Source organism: Macaca thibetana, chromosome 5 (assembly GCF_024542745.1).
Source record: "Macaca thibetana thibetana isolate TM-01 chromosome 5, ASM2454274v1, whole genome shotgun sequence".
NCBI classification, from domain to species: Eukaryota; Metazoa; Chordata; class Mammalia; order Primates; family Cercopithecidae; genus Macaca; species Macaca thibetana.
In genome coordinates, this window is record NC_065582.1 from 170,648,464 (window position 1) to 170,674,988 (window position 26,525).

A 26,525-nucleotide genomic window follows, 5' to 3' on the forward strand; every position below is an offset into this window, starting at 1 on the left:
TAAAAATAAAATCAAATTACATGAAACTAAGTACTATTCAGAAAAAGAATATCTAACCAAACATTTCAGATAATAAATATCAGAACTATAATAAATATTAAAATTGAATATTTAAAAATGGGTTGCAGCACTAGAAATGAATTATTTATATTAAGACAATTGTGTTATTACACCGCTAAGTAGACCGATGAAAGGTCAGAGTGTAATTTAAAAGATGACAATGACCAGCATCTGATTTAGTCTCAGTTTTCTTAGCAATCGAATATTTATGTGTAAATTATACATGCCAAATTTGCAACCCCAGTGTATATCTGTCAAGAGTGGGCATATGCTTAGGAGAACGTGAATTAACGTTAGTACCAGCTTAGGCAAAGTATAATTAGGAGGATAAAACTGTCACAAGAAAATAATGCTTGCTAAAGCTACAATATGTTTTCTTCTTATTGCTATTTCAAAAAATTAACCACATTCTTTTCTCCTCCATGAAACTGTATACCTAAGTTATAGTATTTATTAAGCATCCACATGGAAGACAAGCAGGTAAAAGTGGTTCATTATTAGAAATTGATACTAAATTGGAAAATGTCAGAAACAAGAGAAGCATTTTACACATAAACATAGACTTAGAACTGAAAAGAAAAGCGAATAGAATAGATGCATACAAAAGGGCAATTTGAAAATCTAAGGCCTTGAAATCAGATAATCTAATTTCTAAAACCTGGAAAGCAGAAACCCTGAGAAGATTTTTGAGAATCCGAAAGTTTATCATGCATTTGCAATAAATTTGGGTATGAAGGCAAAAGAGAGAAATAAATATTTGGGTTTGCCTAAAAGATAACAAACAATAGATCCTTGTAAAAGACTGCTTTCACTTTTTAATCTCAGAAACAAGAAGGAGAAAGACAAGGAAAAACTGCCAGAATGAAAACACTGATTAATGAACAGAATGAAAGCTAATAACAAGAGCAGGATCACAGCCCAAAAGAGCTTAAAGGCCATCGATGTCAAGAGAAAAATTACTCAATTACCCTTAATCCATCATAGTTCAACTAGAAACACTAGAAAAAAGCAAAAAACTATCCTAAATACCACGTAAAATCTCCCGATTACCAACTGCTATTTGATAAGTGGCCAAAAGAAGCAATAAATAACTTGCCACTGGGGAATAACAAAAAGAATAAAAACAAACAAACAAACAAACAAAAAACAACTCTGAAAGGCAAAATTCAAAAGGACTAGCAACAGGAACTGGGTGGTAAATAAAATCTCCCCTGCTTCCTGAATTCCAAAATGAAAGCCTTTGCCAGCTAGATTTAGAAAAAAGGATTTTTGACAGTTATCAACACATTACTGGAAGGTCTGAATTTATTCTGCAAAATGATTATTGCTAATTAACCAACTAAATGATTAACACGGTTTGAAACAGCGTCTATTTATTTTCATGGTGATAATGAGAAACACTGTTCTTTTTTCTCAAAGAGATAAATCTGGAATGGAAAGCCTGCTGAGTCATTACCAGGGGCCCTTTCATCAGTATTTTGAAATTTTCCAGAAATTTAAAGTCCAGCACAAAATACATTTTATAACTGATCATGAATAAAAGGCCCTATAAGCCAATAAGCCATGAAATTATATAGGTTCATACACTTTTATTACATAAACAGAACCCACCTTTAGGTCTTCAGAACATAATATTCTTTACAAAACACCCCTTTCAGCAAAGTAGTTTTCAAAAAGTCCTATTTACGATGGTTTCTGTCATATATTCTCATGTCAAAGAAATGCTTTTAAAAATGATGTTGCTCATGCTTTAGTTAAGGTGTAACAGGTACATTAGAATCAAAGGCACATTACTTAATTTGTGTTACATCTTCCAGAAATAAAGCGAATTGATGTCCTTTGGAAATCCATGGAATAAAGTCCAAAAAGAATAAAACATAATGCGCATCAGTCCAAAAATGATTGCCAAAGACAGAAATTATTATTACTGAAACTCAGAAATTCAAACTCACATTAATTTAGTGCAAAGGCTTGTTCTGCGTTCAGCAGTATATTTTATTTCTTTAGAACATCAGCTGCAAAGCTGTTTAGATCTTTCAAAAACATCAACTCTTCTTTCTGACGACAAAATGGTGAATGAATTAAATTCAGAACTACAGTTTGTGAAGACACATGACATTTATGATTCATGAAATAGAAGTCATGTAATGCTAAAATAAAGTTTCAACTGAGAAATACAGATTTAATTAAAACTGTGCTCTATTCAGTGTTTGAATCCATATTATGAAAATCAACCGTACAATGATTACTGAGTAATCATCTCAAATATAACTTCAGGTGCTGTTTAATGTCACCTTACAGCAGAGTTCTTAGACTTAGGTGTGCACGGGTACAATATTGGAAATTTGTTCAAAATGTAGAAACCCTGAGGCCTGGTGTGAGAAACACAGCCTTAGAGTTCTGGAAAGTCACTGAGAAACCATCACTTCTCCTCATGCCCAGAAATGAAGGACTAATGCACAGAACATAAAGGTACATAAAAACTTACATGTCTTTGTTGTTATCAACACAATTATTGCATTTAAACTCTATGCATTCAAACCTTAGACTCAATTACAAAGTGACTGTAAGCATTTCATATTTTTCTACAAATGTTGATAGTGCATGCCTGTCTACTATTTTTATCCAGAAGGGAGTTGCATGGAGTTTAGCCCAGTATTTTGGAGCTAGAAGGGAGGAGGATCGGTCATTGAGTCCAATACTCTATAAGTCAGAAAATGAAGCAGAGAGGGGTCACCTGTGCTCCTTTGGTCAAAGACTTTAGTTGAAGGTCAGAGAGAATCCAGGCCATTTCCTGACTCGGGATTCTTTCAAGTTACCAAATATGTGATGTTTTTATTACTCAGGAAAAGTGTATAGAACTACTTTCAAAAATATTTTAGGGACAATACACTAGAAGTGTTATCAAGAGATAAACTGCTTTGTAGTTAAAAAGTGAAAACTACAGCCTAAATGAAAGGAAGGGAGAATAAAAGGAAAATGGTACTTTTTTCAGCTCTCATTATACAAGAGATGATGACCCACTTACCAATGAAAAGACACTGAGGGCCACAGTGACCCTCTGAGACCCTCTTTCCAGGGTCACACAGATGAAATATGTGGCCAAAACAGCATCTTTCCCAAGGCTTATAACTGTAGGCCTTTGTACTACACTGTGCTATACCTGGTAGGAAAGAATATAGAAATACAAACTAAAAAACATCACTTATTTTAAAAGTCTTGCTATTTCATGAAATGGCAGACCATAATGATCTGGTGTGGACATTAAACAAAAAGAGTTTACATGCCTCATTAAGATAACTTTCTGGAGCTTTGAATCCATGGCTTATACGTAATGGGTTCAGTATATTTTGTTTAGCCACAAAATCCCAATTGTTAAATCTTTAATTACTGAAATATGAAGTTATGCAATTTATGTTTGAAATCTGCGTATGCTACTCACCAAATTTTTGTTCTTTAAAAATGACTGTTTTGCAATTTTCAAAACACAGTAGCTTCATAATGCATATAGCAATCACAAGACTTTATCAACCTCTGGTTTCTGAACTCACATCCAATATTCATCACTTTCCTCTACTGAAATTACTCCCCACCTGTGGAGTATTTTTTCTCTTTTTAGTGCAGACATGCTACAGTATACCATCTTATTGTTTGTGAAATCAATATTTAAATTGATTCAGGAAAAGTGTATGGAACTAATTTCAAACATCTTATAGAGACAATTCACTAGAATTACCCCTAAAAACAGTTATAAGATAAAACCAGGATTTGGATGACAATGATGGACAATATTGTCATTGTCATCCAAATCTTCATTTAATCTTATAACTTAATTCAGAATGTTATTTGATGCCTATTTAATGGCTAAGGTTGCTATGTTTCTTAAATACTCATTGTTTTTCTAATGGTAATACCATAAATCCAAGCCTGTATTTTTCTTTTTACAACTGATATAAAGTGCATTATGATATTTTGACTGCTATTTATCCTCCTCGGAGAACTGCTGGTTCTTCTATGCTGCATAAATATTTCTTATTTTAAGGTAATTTGTAACCTAATACTTTGAAGATTCCAAATACATATTGGAAAATACTATTTTCCTGGATTCTAACTAAGTTGCAACACGTTGAATTAACTCAAAGAAAACAATTTTCTATATGCAATAAGCTATTTGATTATCTGACTATCAACACCCATACAAGGGAAGAATAGCTGAAAAAAGTATTTTTACTAATGGTTGTTTCTAAAATGCTTTTTTGTATGTTGACTTCAATATAGGTTTGAAATTGTGCAGTTTCACATGTCAGATATAACAAAGCAGCTTCAGTGAAAAGATCAACCGAAGAGAAGCTACAAGACCCTCAACTTGCCCACATCCGCATTCCCACATTTCCAATTTGTTCCTCCTGCTTCAGTCAGTACCTAGCCTTGGCATGGCTGCTTCCTTTTTTTTTTTTGGCACGGCTGCTTCCTCCTTTTTTTTTTCTTTTTTTGAGACGGAGTCTCACTCTGCCGCCCAGGCTGAAGTCCAGTGACGCGATCTCGGTGCGGTTCACTGCAACCCCCGCCTCCCGGATTCAAGCGATTCTCCTGCCTCAGCCTTCCAGTAGCTGGGAATACAGGCAAGCAGGCGCCCGCCATATGCCCGGCTAATTATTTGTAATTTTAGTAGAGACGGGGTTTCACTATGTTGGCCAGGCTGGTCTCGATCTCCTGACCTCGTGATTCGCCCGCTTCGGCCTCCCAAAGTGTTGGGATTACAGGCGTGAGCCACCGTGCCAGGCCCTCTCTCTTCTATTTAAAAGGATAGGCACAGCCTTTGGAACCGAATGTCTTTCCTCAGGCCTCATAATAGAAAATGAAGAAAGTCCATTCTGACAACCGGCTGCCTTAGGAAACAGAATTTGGGATTCTTACCCTTCCAGCTCCTGTCGAGTCAAAGGCAAAGGCAATAACCCAATAAATGTGGTGAGACAGTAAATGGAAACTGACATAAACATAGCAATAAAAGCCTACTTCCCTCTTTGCAATCAATACATAATGGAATGGGTATGATTTTACACCATAAAAGATCAGAGAATAATAGAATTTGGGCTGAATAAAGCTTAGAAAGAAGTCACAACACTTTCCATACCTTTTGATTTTCAAAACGATTCTTAAGATTTGTCGAGAATACTTGTTTTCAATTGTTTCAGTGAGGCTCAGTTTTGACCACATGCAACGAAAATAGAGAATTTCATGGAGGATCATCACAGGATTGGCTTAGAAATGTAATCCTGTGAGCTGTCCCGTTTCATAAAGGATAAGGTTCCGACGCCTGCACCGAATGTTCCTCCTTTCAACGAGGCTGGGCTCCTAGCTGCTGGGGCATTTTTAGTCCATCTTGGGCTCTCACCTCTGCCTCCTGCTCAGCTGTCACAATGCCAGGCGGCTGTGCAGCCCAAAGCAGCCCACTCCGTTTTAAACTTGCTCAGTTTGCAATCAGGTAACCCGCTACCGACAACAGAACCCTCAAGGTTCGTTTATATGCGGTTCTCAAGTTTAGGTCTAGGGAAGTTTCCAGGAAGCTTAGTGTTCGGGGAGGAATTCGTTTTGCTTTTGCTAATCAAAGAGACACAAAAGCACATCTGAGTCCCGAAGCTGGCACATGGGAAATCGCGGTACCACTGTCCCCTCACCAGAGCGCGCAACAATCACTTGCCGAGCGGGTAAAAGGTCCGCATCTTCCCCGAGCCTGGGGCACCTTCGCTCCCACGGCCCCAGCTGGTGGTGGTCTTGACACCACGCTCGGTGCGGGGTCACACGCCAGAGCTGGAAAGGGGAGGTCCAACCCCAAGTAAAGCGACAGAGTAAGGACACAGTGGTGGCCAAGGGCTGTCTGCTAACCCCAGTCCCTAAAGACAGTGTGGAAAGTCCGTCCCAGCGCCAGCCCTTGAAGCGCTCTGCTGGTCCGGCCGCGGCCCCTCCCCTGCGCGCCCCCACCTGTTGTGAAGCTCCCCAAGCTCCTTCTAGCCCAAGTGCTTTGGAAACTGCCAAAGGACACTCAGAGGCCAGGGAATGTGACAGGCAAGCATAAATATGCAGAAGAGATGGAACCAAAATAGCGGGCACGCAGGGCCGGAGCTCACGGGGGTCGGGGATCTGGAGCCGGGCCCTCGCCGCCGCGGCCGCGCCCGCGCCAGCGGTGCCAAGACCTGGCGGGCGGCGCCGGCGCACTCCGGGCACCCAGTCTGCAAAAGGGGCCCTGAGCGTGCGGCCGGACACCTCGCAGACTGCGGACAGCGGCCGGGGCGGCAGCCTCCCCGGGGCTCCACGGCCGACCCGCCGCCCGCCGCTGCCATCCCCGGCCCGCTCCTGCCGGGTCCCAGACCCAAGCCCCGAAGGCGCCCGCTCTGCGCGACCGCGCAGCCCGGCTGCATGGAGCCCGGCGCGGTGCCCCGGCCGGCGGAGCCAGCCACGGCGCGGGAAACAGCCGCCCGCCACGGCGAGGGCAAAAAGAAGATGGCGGCGGCTGTGGCGGCGGCGGCAGCAGCGGCGGCTGCCTCACACGCGTCGCTGACGCCAATGGTGCGCGCCAGTCGGCGGGCCGCGGATGGCGGCGGCGGCGGCGGCGGCAGCGGCGGCCCGGGCTCCGGCGAGGGGCGGGGCGAGGCGGGGAGGGGGCCGGCCGGAGGCGGAGGCCGGGCCAGAGGCTGGAGGGAGGCGGCGGGGACGGTTTGTTGTGCTCGGAACATGGCGGGCGTTGGCGACGCGGCCGCCCCGGGAGAAGGCAGCGGTGGCGGCGTGGACGGCCCGCAGCGGGACGGCCGCGGCGAGGCGGAGCAGCCGGGCAGCAGCGGCGGACAGGGGCCCCCGCCGGCGCCTCAGCTCACTGAGACGCTGGGCTTCTACGAGAGCGACCGGCGGCGGGAGAGGCGCCGGGGCCGCACAGGTGAGGCGGGCGGCGCTAGGCCGCGGCGGGCACCAAGGGGCGGACTGGGCACCGAGGGCGCCTTGGGACCTCGGCCCCCGAGCCCCGCGGCCGGCGCTGCCTCCCGGGATCGCCCGGGCTGTGGGCGCGCGCGCTGCCGATGCTCCGCGGCCGTTGACAGCTCCTCGGGCGGGTTCCGCGCGCACCGCCGAGGCTCCCGCGGCAGCGCCAGGCCAGGTGTGCGCTAGAAGGGGTCTGCGGCCGGGAAAGTTCTGTCCGGGTCCCTGCACCGCTCTCGGAAGGTCTTAGGTTGGCGGGCATCTCCACGTCTCGGAGCCAAAACGTGAGAAGCACACGGCTGATTTCTTAATTATATTCATGTCAAGGTGACTTTTTTTGTTCTGTATTTTAAGTGAACTTGAGCCATAGAGACCTGTTAACTTGCTCTCCAAATAGATTTTTCACAGACAGTTGACGGTGTGGTAGTGACCATGAAGTTCAGTAGTTTTGCCCAGTACAGAAATGTTTAACACTCCATGAAATGTTGCATCCGAACTTTTCCTAAACTGAAACTTAAGCCAAAAAAATTGCTAGATGAGAAAATGTGTACGTATGAATGCTACATTCAGTGACCAGTTTTAAACGTATTGTTACAGTGTTACAGTTCATATAAGATCTAGGTTTTTATTCTCATTTAAAAAAATTTTTAAACTTGCATTAGTATTCATATTGCAGTTGCAAATTAGTTTTAAATGAAAAAAGATTTTGAGATGGATGTCTTCTTGAATATAGAGTGAACCCAACCTTTTAATTCCTCAAGCTTTAAACAGCAGCTGAACCATAACTCCATTAAACTTCTTCCAACTAAAAAATTATTTCTGTTGTCCAAAAGGGACTGTGTTAGCCGTTATTTCCTGCAGTTCATGCAAATAACTTTAAGTTGTGAGGCTGATTACATCATTGACTGTACTTGAGTATGGAAATTTTAAGAGTACTTAAGGGGCATAAAGTTGATCAGATGAGATTCTAATTGATTTGCTGATTCCCAGAACTGGACGTAGGTTCGATTTTGAAGCAGTCTATATGAAAATTACAGACTGTCTTGTTTGGTCTTTTTCAATTAACCACTTAAAAATTCTCAACGGTACTTTATTTGCTTTAGTTCTCAGTTAAACATTTGCTTTCAAAAGTATTTACTTTCTGAATTGGCAGGATCTAAGTAAGTCAAAATATCAAATCTCTCAACTGTCTGTTTACTTACTTAGACTTGAATATTAAAAGCACTCTTGTAAATAGAAATAGATGTTGCCAGGCTTCACTATACTTTCTTTAAAATATTTCTCAGTTGCAGGAAAGCCACCATTTTAAAAGCCCTTTTTTCTTGTTTACATGGAGAGGAAATGAAGTTGTTTGAAGCCTATTGATGAGCACAGATCTTGAGCTTGCAGTATCACTTCACACTTCTTCCCTGGCTTTTTCTGGGACTGGATACCTGGACTTCCATGGACTTCATTATACCACGTATCCATTCTTCATCAACATGCTTCACCATGTTTAAGGCTGGATTTTTTTAAACCCATAGTCGCAGGAAGTCATTATCAGGGAGATGCCTCCAGGTTTAGCTGTTGGGGTAGTCCTTGTTCTTTCCCCAGGTCCATTGATTTTGTGTGAGGAGATGTCAGTGGCCACTCCTGCTTTACCAAGTCACACTAGCCTTGGCGATCAGGATTTAGGTAAGAATTCCAAATTCCAGGAGTGTTTCAGCTGGAGCCACTGGCCAGTGTTCTCTCTGAGCCTCCACATGAGCCCTGCCTTCTTTTCCCCTGTTGTCCCTGCTCTGCTAAGTCACATAGCTCCTGCCACTGCTAGCACCCAGCCTGTAGCTCTGATAACCACATTTGTTAGAAGTTTCTCCACTAGAGACTGAATTATTTTAGTCCTTCTTCAGTGCCCAGGCTGCTAAGTCTAGTGCTGCCCTCTTCCCCTCCTCTGTAATCCTCCTTCCCCTCCTTTTAAGAATTTTAAAAAATGATTCTGTAGGAGCTGGCCTGGGTCAGAGGGCCTTTGAGTGGCAGCACCTAGAGTCATTTGGATAGCATTTCTCCCTGAATCAAACTAGTCCTTCAAGGCTAGATGCTCGGACTTAAGGTATTGTCGATTTTTTATTGTCTTGTGTGCCTCTGAGAGTCTAGCACACCTGCTCTTGAGCTCTAGATCCCCCTGCAAGTTAAGGCAGCCTTTGGCTTTTCTTTTTGAAAGTCATAATTTTAGTGTCTTGGTGGCTGAACCGTCAGTTCCAAAGTCCCCCTTATCATTTCTCACAAGGAATTTAGGGCTCCTACAGATAAGACATTTGTTGATCAGTCCCAACAGCCTGGAATTCCCTGAATGAATGTACATATTAGGTACTTATCCAAACTCTTTCCATCTGAATAAAATAAATCAAAATGTGGTGTCTGAGGTTCAGTTTTTGTTTTATATCTCTCCTTGTTGATTTATATGTTTAGAAACTAGATATGTATATTTGTTTGTATGAACAGCTATATGTGCTATATATTGTATTATACATGTGTCTCCATTAAGTCTAAGCTTTCTTTTCCTCATCACTTCGTTCTCAGAACTCCCGTTCTGACTTATATTTAGCCTGGCAATAGGCTGAAGCATGTCTCAGATGTGAGTACTTACACCTTTTAACATAGTTAGAATTGGGAATCCCACTAATCATTCCTATTTTTATTTGCTCTCTCAGAATGGTCATTGTGTATTCCCTTGTTGCATATGTGGTTACTGGCCTTAAACTCTGGATATGGTGGTTATCAAGAACTGCAGATTGATCTTGTATGTATTTTCTTCCTGTCCTTAAAAATACTACCAACTTCTGTTGTTCCTTTTGACATAAAACCAAATAATCAATATTAGGTTTTTGTGCTTGTTCCCCACTCGATTCATCTGCAGAAGTCCTAGGTAGGAGAATTTCTGTATAGCCATATTTTTATTTAGGAATCTAAGTCCAGCAAATCAACTTTGGACTAAACATTAGGAAATCTGTGTTTTTGGCTTGGTTGGGTTGTTGAACTGCTTTGTAAACTCTGTGCTTGCTTAGACTGCTTGCCTAATCCATTTGGTTCTGTTTCATAATGCCACTACTAGATAGTTCAGTATCTGAAGCATCTAGGTTGGTTCTAGTCACCGTGGAGACTTAACAGAAGGCTTGGTGTAAATAAGGGTAGGTAGCACCTGTGAGGATGAAACAGTACCTGTGTAATGCAGGTGTTGGAGATGCATGGGGATAGGTATTGCTTGTAAAACAAGAAAGCCTGAAGTCAGGTATAGGTGAACATATTGTTTCTACTGGTAACAGTGCCGTGGACCCATTTCTTTTCTCCTTTAGTAGTGACTCCGGACTTCTAAAACTTCAACTTATTATCCATCTCTTTTGCCTCTCTCCTCTCTCTTTAACCATGGTTAGATCTCTTCTTGCTTCACATCTGTTAGAGATTGTGCAGAGGCAGGAAGAAAGACTGAAAACTCAGAAAAGTCAGCTGAATTTTTAGCAATACCCTCAAAAGATTTTGAGTGGGATGAAGGTTTTAACTATTCATGTTACCTATGTCCTATTCTTTGTGTAATTGAAAATTTGTCAGTTTCTTCTTATAAATACATTTTTATTAAAATATATTTTCATTTAACCAGTCTTCACCTATATCACATAGTTATCCCAGTGGCCCCAAACTTAACCTAATGGATGATTAAAGGGTGACTGATTCAAAAATTATGATCTAGAGCCAATTAATTTGTTTACAAAGAAAAAGAAAAATAATTATAAAACCGGGAAATTACTTGGAGTAACCACAAACCAGATACAAAGTAACATTAGCTTCTTCTGACAAACTATTGCTTTGCTTTTAAAATTCTCACTTGCTTTACTTAATTAGTATATATAGACCAAATGAACAATGAAAAGTTACTTATTTTGGTTTTTGATCAGTTCAGTGCCTTGGCTTTTTACAGTTTTTAACTTTAACCTAGTTTACTCTCTGAAATTCAATCCTAGCAGCTCATTTGTCCTCCAATTTGGGGACTACTTGCATAAAAGAAGTCTCTAGAAAGCATATATAGCATTGACTGTCCAATTAATGATATTCTATTCTCATTTGTAATCCTTTGCTTTATAACCTTATGACCTTGGAAAAAGTCACTCCTTTGTTTATACCTGTTTTCCATCTATACATTTATAAATATTCTACTCTTTACTCCTCTAAATGAAACTATAAACATTTTTTTAAACATCTTAAAAACTTGAATATATTGTGTGAAATGGTTCTTTTACTTAATGTTTGACTTAGGAAGGCAGAATTGCTGTTGTATTATTGATTCCCAGAAAAGCTGATTACTAATTGGCCTTGTACAAGAGTGTGTCTCTGTTTAATAAGCTTATCTAATATTTTAGTGTAACCTTAATAAAGTTTACTAAAGTTTTATGTTATTTAAGACTATGGAGGTATGCATATTTCATATTTTCCTAACAGTTATAACCAGTATTACTTTCCAACTTTTTAAATGCTCAATGCTATTTTAAGAAAGATATATTTAGACATATTACTGAACATATAAATATATTTATGATTACTCATTACTTTTAATTAATACTTTTTAATCTTAGGTTCTTATTTCTAAAATAAGCTTTCTTAGAAGATAATTAAACAATGTGTTTTTTATTTTAGGGATGAAGAAAAGGCAATTTATACTATGCTTTTTCTGAATTTAAGTTCCGGATCACAGAGCAATTCTGTGGTAGGAGATGATATAGTGTAAAAATATGCTGGAGGGGCTGGGTGCAGTGGCTCACACCCGTAATCCCAGCACTCTGGGAGGCTGAGGCGGGTGGATTGCCTGAGCTCAGTAGTTCGAGACCAGTCTGGGCAACGCGGTGAAACCCTGTCTCTACTAAAATACAAAAAATTAGCCGGGCATGGAGGTATGTGCCTGTAATCCCAGCTACTTGGAAGGCTGAGCCAGGAGAATTGCTGGAACCCAGGAGGCGGAGTTGGAGGTTGCAGTGAGACAAGATCACACCACTGCACTCCAGCCTGGGTGACAGGTCAGAGCGAGACTCTGTCTCCAAAAAATATATATATATATAAAATATATATATATATGTATATGTATGTGTATATATATGCACTGGAGGAACTGATTTGGATTTATGATTGGTATTATTTTCCTCATATTACATATTCACAGTTGACGGCTGGGCCCGGTGCCTCACACCTATAATCCTAGCACTTGGGGAGGCCAAGGCGGGTGGATTGCTTGAGCCTAGGAGTTCAAGACCAGCCTAGGCAACATAGTAAAACCCCATACCTATAAAAAATACAGAAGTTAGGTGGACATGGTAGCATGTGCCTGTAGTCCCAGCTGCTAGAGAGGCTGAGGTGGGAGGATTGCTTCAGCCCTGGAGGTAGAGGTTGCCGTGAGCCAAGATTGTGCCACTGTGCTGCAGCCTGGGCAACAGAGTGAGACCCTGTCTCAAAAAAAAAAAGGAAAATTCACAGTTGACAAAACATAGTTCTTCTAATGTTGAAGCACTTGTTTATGTTATAATTAAATAGTAAAATTTTGTTTGTTTGTTTGTTTGTTTTGAGACAGAGTCTCATTCTGTCGCCAGACTGGAGTGCCTTGGTGCCTTGTTGCACCCTCCACCTCCTAGGTTCGAGCAATTTTCCTACCTCAGCCTTCCTGATAGCTGGGACTGCAGGCACACACCACCATGCCCAGCTAATTTTGGTATTTTTAGTAGAGACGAGGTTTCATCATGTTGGCCAGGATGGTCTCCATCTCTTGGTATCAGGATCCACCCGCCTCGGCTTCCCAAAAGTATCTATTTTTAAAAGACTTTTACTGAATGATATTTCTTCCTGGTAAGATTGGGATAAATGAACTAAAATTAATTGACATCTTAAAAACTGAAATCAGTGTTCAGGAAGTAAATATTTGGATTATTGGAAAAATACTCTTAAAACATAAAGGTAGATGTTTAGCATAACAAATGAGAGTGACTGTTTTGCTTAGAAGGAATGAAATACCACGAAAGTCTGACAGAAGTTAAGATGTACTTAGCTATCAGAGTTCTTGGTGATACCCATAGGTAAAGAACAGTGGCTTTGCTAAATTATTAACCAGGCAACTGTAGCCAAAATTATAGGATAGGTAAGTTCAGATGGGTCTGTAGAATTCTAGAGAGCAATGTTTAGCAAAATAAAAACAAGCAAAACACTGAAACACAGGTGTAACTCGGCACTGGGGATTGAGTGGCGCGCTGGGAAATGCAGCCTTCTCCAGGGAAAGGTGGGAGTGGTCCTGGCGGAGCAGAACCAGCGAGGCTAACTCCAGGGCTCCGGCAATGAGGCAGTGCACCCTCCTACCTCCTTCACCATGAATCACAGCCAAATTATAATTGTCAGAGAGATGGTTGATCATTTTGATATAGGCGAGAGAGTACACTGGACTAGGTGCTATTCCCAGTTTGTCACTTAACTTTTCAATGACTTTGTACTCAACTTCTGTGAACCTCAGTTTTTTCATAATGTGAAAATGGACAAAATATGGACGGCATTAATTGCTCTCTTTAGCTCTCATGATTGTTGCAAGAATTGTATGAAGTAATGTATGCAAGACCTTTGTAAACTGCCTCATACTGTAAAATAGAAGGATTCTGATCCCTAAAATATAGCCACTTACTCAGGAGTAGATGAGAAGGAGGTAAGACAAAGCTTTCAAGATATTTAACCTTATGAAACTTTGTTGTGGTGGTTAGTATTTCTTTAATGTATCATTTAAAACCATTCCCCAGCCCATTAGCATCGCGCTAATTATACACAAAGATTACCCCTACATTCAGAACTCACCAGCAGGGCTGGACTTCGAGAATATAGGGATACATGGGGCCTGCTCTCAGAAACTTTATGATTTTGTAAGGGAGCAACTATTAAAGAGTGTAGCTTCACAGAAGTCAGCCCAAGGTGCAGTGGGAGCACAGATAAAGAGGAGGGACAGAGGGCTCCTGATTTTCCAGAAGTAATGCAGTGGCCTGTTTACAAAAGCACTTGAGGCAATAATAGGAAAAGCTGTCTAATGGTGAAAAACACACACTCTAGCCATAGACTTCTTGACTTTGAGTTCTGGCTTTTCTGTTTGCTTCCTGTGTGATCTTGGAAATCTCCTTAGCCTCTCTGGGCCTTGGTTTCTTCATCTGCAAAATGAGCATAACAGTAGAACCTGTTTCATAGTTGTGAGAGCTGTACACTCAAAATAGGTTATGTTTTTATTTGACTTTTTATATTCTCCATTGTAGAATCTAAACTAGTGTTTGTAATTCAAATTCTTGGATATCTAGAGGTAGAATCCGGACACAGCATTGTTTTGTACTTGTAATTAAAACACTCGGTATTTATGTTGTATGATAACCTGTTTACAGAAAATTACTTAGGTTATATACGTTGTTAAATATACTTATTTGTCATTTTACCTTTTAGCGATAGAGCTAGGATTGCAGAAATAAACATTAGATAACCACCAAACCAGAAGTGATTAATACTACAGTACTTATGAAGTTAATAGGAAGTAGTTGAAGACAGTGCATCATGCTTTGCAGTTTTTATATACTTTCATACAAGTACTCTCTTAGTCCTTTGATGATTCTGTGGATAAGGCAAACAGTTGACAGGTAAAAAAAAAAACTCCTCTAAGCTTCCATTTTCTCTTCGGTGAAATTGACATCTGTCACTGGAGTAGGGTCACAGGACTAATGTTTAAGACAGCTGTACTCCCTTTCTGTGATTGCTAATCCTATGCTCTTCTGTAGATCATAACCCAACTCTTCTTATGGTCAAAGCTGTCATCCCCAGTCACCAGAGAAAACACCATTGTGGAGAATAATTTTCCAAATAAACCTTTTTTTTTTTTTTTTTTTTTTTTGAGATGGAGTTTCACTCTTGTCATCCAGGCTGGAGTACGGTGGCATGATCTTGGCTCACTGCAACCTCCGCCTCTGGGGTTCAAGCGATTCTCCTGCCTCAGCCTCCCAAGTAGCTGGGATTACAGGCGCCTGCCACCACGCTTGGCTAATTTTTAGTATTTTTAGTAGAGACGGGGTTTCACCATTTTGGACAAGCTAGTCCTAAATTCCTGACCTCAGGTGATCCTCCCACCTCAGCCTCCCAGAGTGCTGGGATTACAGGCGTGAGCCACTGCACCCGGCCCCAAATAAACCTTTTTATTTAATTTGCTTTTTAAAATTGTAAATCATTGTGCAGTAATGTGTTTCTGTATCTCTTTAACGCAGATGGCATTCTTGTGGGCTGCCTAATTTCTTTCCTTGCACTTACTGTGGACAGTGAGGATCTCGTCATTCCCAAACCCAGGGCACTCACTGACTGTGACTGCATCATGGCACCCTGCTCCCTCAGGGGGATTGAGGTTCAGGTACCCGTTGGGTTACCTTTACAGTCTGTTAGCTACACAGACAGAGTAGAGGCTCCTGTATCCTCAGCAGCTGCTACGTTGAGTGAAGCTTTTCACTCCTTCCCTGCTGACTCCCCGCGTCTCTGAACAATTCTGTCACAATCACAAGTTCTTTTCTCAAGTATCTGGTGTGCTTTTCTTTTGCCACTTCTGATTTTTGTTTTATATTGGTACATTGTTATTTATTAAGCAATTCCATTACTATTGAACATTTTGATGAATTCCACTTTTGTATTCATATAGATCATCTTTCAATAGAGCAATTCAGCAGTAAAGAAAAATGGAAAAATGCCAGAAATTATCATATCAGAAGGGACAGATCACCCACATGAAAGTTTAGCCCAGTTTGCCATTCACATTACTCCCTCAATTCTGTGTCAATTCTGTTCTTTGCTGCCTGGCCTCCTAAAGAGACTAATTTGGCCACTCCATTTTATGTCTGTAATTCTTTCTTTTCTTAGTCACTTCCCTTTCCATTTCGTTTTTAGCTTTTCACTGTCTGATTCTGTTTTTGTTCTCTGTGATTTCTCTTCTTCTCCTCTGACCCATATATTGTTTTAGCAGACATTTGTTGAGTACCTGTTATGTGCTGGGTCCCAGTGATGCAAAGGTGAATGAGAAAACCAGATAAGAAAATGAATGTAGTATGCTGCAGAAAATCATAGGCAGGCGCAGGTACTGTGGAAGCCAAGTAGGGGAAAGGACAGACTCTGCCTGAGAAACTTAGGGAAGTCTTCACAGAGGAGGTACCGTCTGGGCATGTTCACTCCTGGAAAATTGGTAGGGAATTCTCAGACCAACGAGCAGTGTGAACCCATTGACATGTTTGGGAGAAATGAAAAGTGGTATAAAAAGAAAATTGTGACCTAGAAATTCAGGGGAGGCAGGTATGAAGCATGACTGAAGAGATGGCCTGTGGCCAGTGATAGAGGATCTGCGATGGCCCACACTGAGGAGGTAGGACTTTATTCTGGAGGTAATGAAGAATCACTGAAGGGTTTCAGTAGAACGATATCTGATCTGTGTGAGCTGCTGTCTGGCTGCCAGGTGGAGTTAGCATTGAAGGGAGGAAAGATGGGAAGAATGGTACTCAATCAAGAAGCTTTTGCAATAACCTGGAGAGAGATGGGGAGGACTAAACTAGGGTGGAGTATAGGAAAAAGGGGAAAAAGTTAATGTTTTAAAGGAAGAATTGGTAGGCCTTGGTAAGAAGAGAGAGGGGATTGTCAAGATTGGCCCTGGGCTTCTAGTGCAGCAACTATGTCACGGGTAAAGCCAGGAACTAAAGTCAGGACTCCAGGAAAGGTGCAAAGTCAGTGGGCAAGATACTGGTTTCGTTTTGCAGGTGATTTCGGTATCTATGGGATATCCAGGTAGAGGAGGCTGTTGGAAATATGATAATAGCCAGAGCTGTAGATGTGATGACTTTAGAATTTTGATGATGGTTTTAATTCTAGTTCGAAATCTATAGGAAACAAAACATGTATAGGAAACAAAGTAGGTATAGGGAATAAATACCAGAAAGAATGATGAGGACGTATTGGAGAATGCTAGCATTAAAGGATGGCTGACATTTTACTGGAGTTAATAGAGCACTGAACCAGCAGACACTTAAGGATCAGGTAGAGGAAGAAGGGCTACCAAAGAGACTTAGATGAAAAAAATTAGCCATTCAAGAGAGAAGAGCACCAGTGAATCAGATTTAGGTGGCACGGAGGGACGGGGAAGCTGCAGGGTTGGCTGCTGTCCGTAGAGTGTGGTGAAGTGGCCTCTGGAGTTCAAAGTTCAGAGTTCACTAAGTTCAGTGAAAAATTATGTATGTGGAATCTCCTCTGCTTTCTGAAAGTCCTGTTGCTTCTCGATTTTTACATGAAAGAACTGGTATTTGTAGATACTAATCAAAACATACTCTTTTTCCTGATTGGAAAACTGAACTGAGTATGATTTGTTTATCTTTCATTAGTCTTGGCTGTTTTTGTTTGCAACTCAAAAGGCTTTCTTTTTCTCACCTTGAAAGAGCAGATCTTGTTCTGGTTCTAGCCAGCGTAGAACATATTAGAAAGTTCCTAACCAGAAGTTCTACTCTACGTGGATTTGGTTAGACTAAGTCCTTTAAATCCAAACATCCGTTAATATATACAGTTCACATATTGCGTACACTTAACCCACATGACTTCAACTGTAAATGTACTCTTCATGGTAACACAGACTCCCCAAAAAGATTATGAATCTGGTATTTAAAGAAGTGTGTGTATGTGTGTACGTACACATATATATGGAATAAACCCTAACATAAGCAAGCCACTTGACATAATACTCAAAGAACTAGTGATCTGTTTTAATGCTGGACGAGGTAAGCTGTTGTAGACCTGTTGTTTAGAACCATGGTCAAGTTGGCTTCTAAGTCTTTCCAAGGGCTTTTAAGGATGGAGATATATATATATATATATATATATATATTTTTTTTTTTTTTTTTTTTTGAGACACAGTCCCGCTGTGTCACCTAGGCTGGAGTACAGTGGTGTGATCTCAGCTTACTGCAACCTTCGCCTCCTGGGTTCAAGCAATTCTCCTGCCTCAGCCTCCCAAGTAGCTGGGACTACAGGCGCCCCGCCAGCACGTCCAGCTAATTTTTTTTGTACTTTTAGCCATTCAAGAGAGAAGAGCACCAATGAATCAGATTTAGGTGGCACGGAGGGACGGGGAAGCTGCAGGGTTGGCTGGTTAGAGACAGGGTTCACTGTGTTGGCCGGCTGGTCTTGAACTCCTGACCTTGTGATCCTCCCGCCTCGGCCTCCCAAAGTGTTGGGATTACAAGCATGAGCCACCACACCCAGCCAAGGATTTTTTTTTACTATAAACTCTTTCCGCCTCACAGGTAGGCTTTAGATCATAGTACTCCTAGAAGGTGCAACTCCTTAAGTAGATCTGCATAAATGAAATCAACCTTCCTCCCTTGTCATTTTTTGGAGGTAACATTAAGACCACATTTGGTAAAAAGGACAAGGCCAGCTCAGAGCGAAGAGAACAGTGGACAGTTGGAAACCTTTTGGTAACCTGCGTTCTGGAAGAGAGTTTACCTCCTGCAGAGTAAACGTAGGAAGGTGTAGATGAAGTAAGGGGTGCTGAGGGTCATTAGGGGATGGGCTGTCAGGGAAGTGTAATGCACTGAGAAGAGGTGGGGTCGAGTATCCAGAGCCTTCACTTCTTACCTCAAGCTTCCAATTGCAGTGAGTGGAAAGTATATAAATAATTTCCTTTGACCTTGTTTTCCTCATCTGAGATGAGATGACTATGGAGTAGTTTGCTTTAGAGGAACAGAGGAAAAACATGGGTGAATGGAAAGATCCAAGGAAGGGGAAGTTTTTCTGATCTAGTTGAGGTTGCACTTTGCGTAACTATTGTGAGTGTCATGTTGGTAAGTTCATGTAGGAAAATGGCATTATTTAGACATTTGTGCAGGATTTCTGAGGCTGAACTAAGAAAGGAGCTGGGGCACTGGTATCCATGTAGTTCACCCAGGGTGGTTCTTGGACTAAAGTGGTGCCTGTTGTGTGACTTGGCTCCCTTTCAACTCAATATATTGCTCTGTTTTATATATTCTTGACAGCTACTGATTTTCCCTCCATCTCTGTCAGTCCAGGTACTGTATCACCTGTAAGAACCAAGACTGAGCTCTTGAAAAATACTTTCTTGACTATTCTAGCCCTTAGTAATTATTCCCTTAGATATTCCTGTGGCATTTTCGGTTTATACCACACAGAAGAATACTTTTCTCAAAAATACTTGCTGATCGTTGTGTGTAGTTGTTCAGTTCTAGACATAGAATTATAGATAACATTTATTTTGGTCTCTTTGTTTTATATGTGTATTACCTATGGCCCCAGGTAGCTTGGAAGTTCCTTGATAAATACTGTTCTTTTTGTTTTCTGTCATTTTCTTTTCTGTAGAGCTTTCATTGTTGAGGTTCCTCAGTGCTGAACTAACAAGAGGGTACTTCCTTGAACATAATGAGGCCAAGTATACAGAAAGAAGAGAAAGAGTATACACTTGTTTGCGAATACCAAGAGAATTGGAAAAGGTACTATTTTTTCTTCATTACCAGACATCATGTTGAAAGTTATGTCAAAGTATTAATTATGAAAAAAAAAATGGTGAACAGCTAGAGTTGGGTTTTTTAAATAATTGAAATAATGTTATTGGGGGAGTAGAAATTTCCTTATAGGAAGAAGCTTTAAAGTTACATTTTTCAGTGTAAGACCCAATGATATTAATAGATCTATCAAAATCTGAACTTTTCTGCCTATCATTATCATTGTGTGCTACATCAAAATAACTTTTGTAAGGAATTAATCTCTACTTCTGTACCCTTTTAGTTCCCTTCAGTTCTGTTTTACTAGAAACAGGTTTTTTTTTTCCCCATTCAGCTTAATAAATTATTTAATTTCAGCCTTTTTAAAGGTTTCAGTTTCTCAGAAAGCCCACATGTTTGTAAACATACAGGACAGTCTCTTCAAAGAAAAAGATGGTTTGTTTTATCTTTGTCACAGGAAGCATCACATTACAGGGTGAGTGTAGTAACAGCAGCACTACATCTTCATGTGTCTTATTCCTTGTCTGTGCCTTATCCTATCAAGACCAGTAAAATAGGATGGGAAAGCAGCCCCTTCTCCCCTAGGTGATGCTAGAGTTGGTGAGTCTAAGCAATTCCAAAATTGCTTGCTAAAAGAAAAGAAGAAATAATTAAGCTTCAGCTATATTGAAACATGTTGTCATACTTCTATGGTAACATAAATCTTGTAATAGTCCAGTCATCTTTTTGGAATCATACTTTCTGTTGGAGTGGCTATCAGAAGAGTTTGGTTGGCTGGATTTATTGGTACATTGTAATAACAAGAGGTACTACAGGCAAATGAGGAGTAAGGACCCAGCTGGTTTGGCTGATGTTCTCTTTCTGACAGTCTATCAGTTTAATAGAAGAAAAAGAGCCAAATGTAGAGTGACAGTTTCAGAAATGTTGCTTTATGTAGGTTCTTGGTGAAGCATCACTTGCTGAAGTTTTAGGGAGTTCTGTATTAGGGTGGGATTTAGAGAGCTGGTGAGCAAGCAAAGATTAGAGAACAAATATGGCAATGGTTTGATTGCCTTTAGCGAGGATCATTAAATATGCTTAACTATTACTGTATTCCTACATTTCTAGAGGACTAGGGTTCCGTGGAGGAGCCTGAGGGACTGACAGATAAGGAGGGAGGAGGAGTGGGCAGGGCTGTCTGCAGTACTCCTCTCCAGTGCAGCAACAGCTCTGTCTTATATATTGGGATTTAACGAAGATTTTGTTTGGAGAAAGGAGTGGGGTAGGCGTATGTTTCTTTTACTTGGAAAAAAATACAAGATTAAACCAGTTCTTGTGTCTTAAAAGACCGTTAGCTTGCTTTTCGGATTTTTTCCAGCAATAAGCCATGAGATGGAAGTGTGAGGACACAGTGCAGGGGAAGTGGGAGGGACAGCCTGCCAAGGCCTGTATTTGGACAGGACGGTGCCAGCCACTGTCAGCTTTTGCCCACCTGGCCTCAGCCCTCTACGGGGGAATTTGTTTCCTGTCTGTCTGAGTAATTATGAACTCCCATTTTTCTCTGGGGAGGACACAGAGGGATTTAAATCTGCAACTCCCACCAAACTTGATGAACACAACCAGGGGACTGCTTCAAAGTGGGTTGGTGTCTGTCTGACCCCTTTTATTACCCCTCTTGTGGCAAAACTAATGAACAGTGGCAGCATCCACTCCTGATTCTGTTACCTCAGCAGAGACAGGCTTGTTTCACGCTTCCTTCTTTCTTTCTCTTAAGGCAACTCAAATAACAAGCAATGTTTTGGGGTAGATTTCTCACAGAAACTTATAAGCATTTCATGTTTGTAATTAGGAGTATAAATTGTCTTCTGGAGAAAATAGCCTTATACTTATGTCTTGATGAGACTAAAGTATAAACCAGTGATTTTAAATTGTGGTCCACTGTAGAACTACTAATGAATCAAGTAATCAGTATAAGTTGCCATCAGAATTTTTTTTTTTTTTTTTGAGACGGAGTCTTGCTCTGTCACCCAGGCTGGAGTGCAGTGGCCGGATCTCAGCTCACTGCAAGCTCCGCCTCCCGGGTTCCCGCATTCTCCTGCCTCAGCCTGCCGAGTAGCTGGGACTACAGGCGCCCGCCACCTCGCCCGGCTATTTTTTTGTATTTTTTAGTAGAGACGGGGTTTCACCGTGTTAGCCGGGATCGTCTCTCGATCTCCTGACCTCGTGATCCGCCTGTCTCGGCCTCCCAAAGTGCTGGGATTACAGGCTTGAGCCACCGCGCCCGGCCAGAATTTTTTTTTTTAAAGAAAATAGAAGAATTATCAGAGAACATTGCCTATGCTAAGAGTATTGTTTCATGAAACTTTGGTTCCATTTGTATGAATGTAAATGTATAATGTCAGAAAAGTTGCATTAACACTGCTAATACACAATTGTAATAATTTTCTTTTTTTTTTTTTTTTTGAGACGGAGTCTCGCTAATTTTCTAATGATTTTTGTTTTCCCTGAAAGAGGCTTTAGGCCTGTTTGGGAAAATTTGATGTAGTCTCTTAGAACAATACTTAAGAAGCTTTGTAGCCTAAATGTACAAAAAAAGTCATGGTTTTCTGTTTGGAGCATTTTTTCTTAACTTCTGAAACCAAGCGGGATGTAAAGGAAAGCAAATTTAGGTTTCAGTTTAATTCCAGGCTTAAATATCTCTCATAACCACATGAAGTCACTCTGATATCTTTAAGGCCTTTATTTTTTATAAATAGGATTTCACGTAAAGTTTTTAGTATGAGTTGAGAGCCTATCTAGATATGCAAGATAACCTAAATTATTTTTTATTGGCTGTTTTTGTTTACATTGTCTATTCTAATATATAATACCTTACTCATATTTTTTCTTGTTTTCGATAAATGCTATGATATTTTCACCTAACCTTTTCAGGAAGAGAAACTTGAAAATTAAAGAGCACTTTGCTTCTACAAAGGTTGTAAACACCATAAAACATGTAATTAATTTTTATATTTTAAGATAAAGAGAAAAGTCAACTTAATATCTCTTATCAAACCTGTTTACTAATGTGAAAAAAAAATCCTCCAATTTTTGTATTACATTGTCATTGGATAAATACTTTATACTTGACATTTAGTAAAAATGAATTGCTTATATATTTTAAATAGTATCTCCAATTGTTAGCACATGATTTTCACTCTTAAACTTCTTATTTTAATGTAGGAGTACATAATTTTGGAGTGTTTTATTGGCTTTGGGAGACATTTCTTCTCTTCCACCATAAATGCCCTCCCCTGACTCCACAACCCCTTGGGTTCTATATACCAGATCTTCTGCTATTTATGTAGTCTACTTTGGGAACTTTATTATTCTTTTTTATACAACCAAGCAGATTAAACTATACTTTCTGTGCATTCTAAATTGAGAGGCAAGATAGCAAAGTGTTTAAGGGGATCATCTCTAAAGCTGGACTGCCTAACTCTGAATCTTGGCTTCACAATTGATTAGCTGTGAGTCCTTGAGCAATTCACTTAATCATTCTGTGCCTAAGTTGCCTCATCTATATATTAATTATATGGTAAGCATGTAAAATTTTTCACAGCCTTCACATCAGCCATTCAGGGGGAATGCACTACTCTGCTAGAGTGAGAGGAATTTAAAGGTTTCTTGTTCCCGATTACATTCTGGTGGATGTAATATTTTTCTTTGCAGTAGGGATAGCTTTCATCTTTGGGATGTGCTCAGCAGGAGGTGATTGGGAGAGGTGTGGTTTTTAGGATTTCCCTGGGTCCCAGTTTTATCTCACATTATACTTTTAATCTCCCTGCTTTGCTTGCCACTAAACTTGACTTTACTAACCCTGCAAGGGGCATGATTTTCTGACTCTTGGCCCTCTTGTGTTGCTGACCATAGGCAGAAAAAATATCTAGGGAAAGCTGTCTTCTTTCCTCTTTCCTTTTACCCAGGCTGTCTGGGAGTAAAGCTGATCTCTTTCATGAAGGACATAACCAATGGCCATGAGAGATGATAACACACCCTACCATTTTCTTCCAAGCCCTGTAGAGTCTGGCCTCGGTGGGCACATGCATGAAACCTACAATTATAACAGAAACAGGGTGCTTTAACCAGAGGCTTGGTGAAATCGGGGGCAGGGAGCATCAGTTTCCTAAAGAGGAAATTCATGGTGAGTGATTTCTCACTGTCCCACACCCCACCTTGACTTAGACACTTACATCCCACCACTTGTATCTGTTTCTGTATGAATAATAAATAATGTTTGTTATGTAAGAATTAGGTGCTAGGTACTGTCCTAGGCACTTTACATGTGTTTGCGTTCAGTCCCTTCAACAGCCTTACAAGATACATATATACTATTAAAGCTCCAATTCCTTTGCCCACCCCACTGTGGCAGTTCTACATTGACTTCCAGACAGATCTCTCCTTCCACCATTGTTTGGTGGAGGTATGTGCTAATAGCATATGCTCTCCATTTAGGTCCCCTAGTCCCCTGGGAACAGTTTCCCAAGTGTCAGGTCAAAATTGTCTCTTGTCTAAGGACTAATTTTGTCATCTTTGTGAATCTAAAGCTACAGTAAATAGTAAAGAAATACCCATTATAGGATCTTCTAAAATTCCCAGATATGTTTAAATTCTAATTTAGAAAGGTAAAGATGACTTACACACTTAATTATTAATTTACTGCATCTATGTTTTGAGTACTTCCTATGTTCCAAGAAGGCACTCTTGTGATACAGAATACAGAGATAAACAAGACTCACACCTAGCTTAGGAGATATCAGATCCATAAGTTATTATAATACAGGATACAAAGTGACAAGTGCTTTTAAATAGTATAAATAAAATGTGAAGAATTTAGAGAAGGGTAAGTGTGCTTAAACAACAGGCCTGGGACGAGGATCTAGGAAGGAAAAAGAGGGAGATTTTGTTGTATAGGCTTTGTAGGATGGGATGGGTATGCTAGGAAGATCCAGAGGTGGAAAATTGTTAGGTGTGGACAGGAAACCACTGACACATGCTGGAAAGAAAGATAGACTGGCCAACCTAGGCAATGTGGCAAAACGCTGTCTCTACAAAAAATAGCCAGGAGTGGTAGCATGCACCTGTAGTCCTAGCTACTTGAGAGACTGAGGCAGAAGGATCGCTTGAGCCCCAGAGGCAGAGGTTGCTCTGAGCTAAGATCATGCAACTGTACTCCAGCCTGGGCAACAGAGCAAGACCCTGTCTCGAAAAAAGAGATAGACTAGATCCAGTTATGTTGAATGGTCAGGCTGGAGAGTCGAGTCTGTGGAAGGAGACTGTTAAATATGTGTTTCTTAGCAATGCTTTTAGCTGTATAGAACAGAAAAGGTGGTTAAGAGTGATTTAAACAAGTAGGAAACTATTTTTTTCAACAAGTCTAGAAAAAAAGAGGTCTCAGTTGTTGCAGGAGATTAATGACGCTGTCATGGACCCAAGTCCTTTTCATCTTTCTACTTTGCCATCCTTGGCAAATTGGCTTTGGGTCTTCTTGCTTGTTGTCTTCTAGTAGAAGGATGACAGCTGCAACCTCAGCATTACATCTGCATTATAAACAGAAAGAAATGGGGTGGGCATTGCCACCTTTTTGACTATGCCTTTTATAAAGAATTGAAAGATTTCCCAGACGTGGCCTGGAATACTTCCACTTCTGTCTTACTGTGCAAACTGAGCTACATAGCCATCCCCAGCTGCAGAGGAGGCTAGGACAGTGATTATTATGCTTTTCCAACAAACGGAAAAGAACTGACAATGGTTATTGGGTTAGCTGTCCCTCAGAGCTTTCTTTCTGGAAAATTAGTATAGTCATATTCAACATGGACTGGAAGTGAGACAAGCAGGGAGAGCTCAAGATCCTTCCATGAATATAGTTAATATATAATATAATTCTACAATTAAAATTCTAATTTAATTCTACAATTACATAATTTAATTATACAGATTAAAATCTTCATTTGATTTATTTATTCCCCTCTCATGGTATTTATTTCTTGTGTTAAATATGTCAGATGTATGTTGTGGATTATCATGAAACCTTTCAGCAATATTCTTTTTCGTGTTTATATGTGTTCATGTAAGTTTGCATATCTGGTTAAACTAAAATGAAAATATTCTGTTGACTTTTCTTTACCTTGTAATTCTGTGCTTTTGGCCATTCATTATTTCATTGTTACCATGCCTTGTACATTATAGCTATTTAACACATTTTTCTAAAAATTAAATTCAACTGCTTAGACTTAAATAGAACCCCTTAGTTTTCTTACCAATGTGGCAAATTTTTATAAGCTTTAAATTTGTCAGATTGAAGGTGTAAGTATTGATATATTGTTATTACTAGGCATAAACTATTATTGTTGAAAGGGAGAAGGGTTACTGACATACAGGGGAATTATTTGTAATCAAGCATCAACAACCTTAGCTTCTTGAGTGTGTTTGTAATAGCTGAGGCCTGATCAAGGCATCAAATCTCTCTTAGGTTTTACTTTCTTCTATGATTAGAAGGTTGGACTTAGGTCATGTCAAGAGGTCTGATAGTGCATGATTCATTGAATGAGTTTGCCTATGAGGAATGGTGAGGGCAGATGGAAAGATTTAAATGTCTAGTTGAATAACTTAGTTTTGCCTTTTTGAAGGTCGTGGCGGGGTTAGCATTTAGGAAAAAAATAATCCAAAAGTTCATTTCAAATGAATGGACTTAAAATGTCATATAAAGCCTTTTTGTTTTATGTCAGTGTGAGGTATATGTTAAGAAAACATTAATAATGACTATTGTTTCCCCTTTATTTCAGTAAAACAGTCCTGGGATTTCACTGTAAAACTAATAGAGAGTACTTACTCAGACCCATATTTGTGGCAGTGTTTTCTTGGGCATCCTAGTCAGTTTCTAATTTCATGAAAACATGTTTAGAGAATCATCCCTCTAAA

The 26,525-nt window shown here is 40.4% G+C and overlaps 1 protein-coding gene and 1 pseudogene across 3 annotated transcripts in view; one reads left to right on the forward strand and one right to left on the reverse strand.

Moving 5' to 3' along the window:
- Window positions 1-2,026: 2,026 nt before the first annotated feature.
- On the reverse strand, window positions 2,027-6,209 carry LOC126955678 (uncharacterized; annotated as a pseudogene). Its single transcript, XR_007726043.1, has 2 exons — window positions 5,195-6,209; window positions 2,027-4,988 (listed from the first exon to the last, which is right to left on the reverse strand). The product of XR_007726043.1 is annotated as an uncharacterized LOC126955678 (transcript).
- Window positions 6,210-6,702: 493 nt separating this feature from the next.
- Window positions 6,703-26,525, forward strand: part of TAPT1 (transmembrane anterior posterior transformation 1) — a 65,754-nt gene continuing 45,931 nt past the window's right edge. The window contains exons 1-2 of one of the 2 annotated variants that reach the window (XM_050792506.1): window positions 6,703-6,991; window positions 19,444-19,574. In XM_050792506.1, the coding sequence (XP_050648463.1) occupies window positions 6,793-6,991; window positions 19,444-19,574 (330 nt within the window). In that variant the 5' untranslated portion in view covers window positions 6,703-6,792. The remainder of the gene's footprint in view (window positions 6,992-19,443; window positions 19,575-26,525) is intronic. The other variant, XM_050792507.1, reaches the window with a different exon arrangement.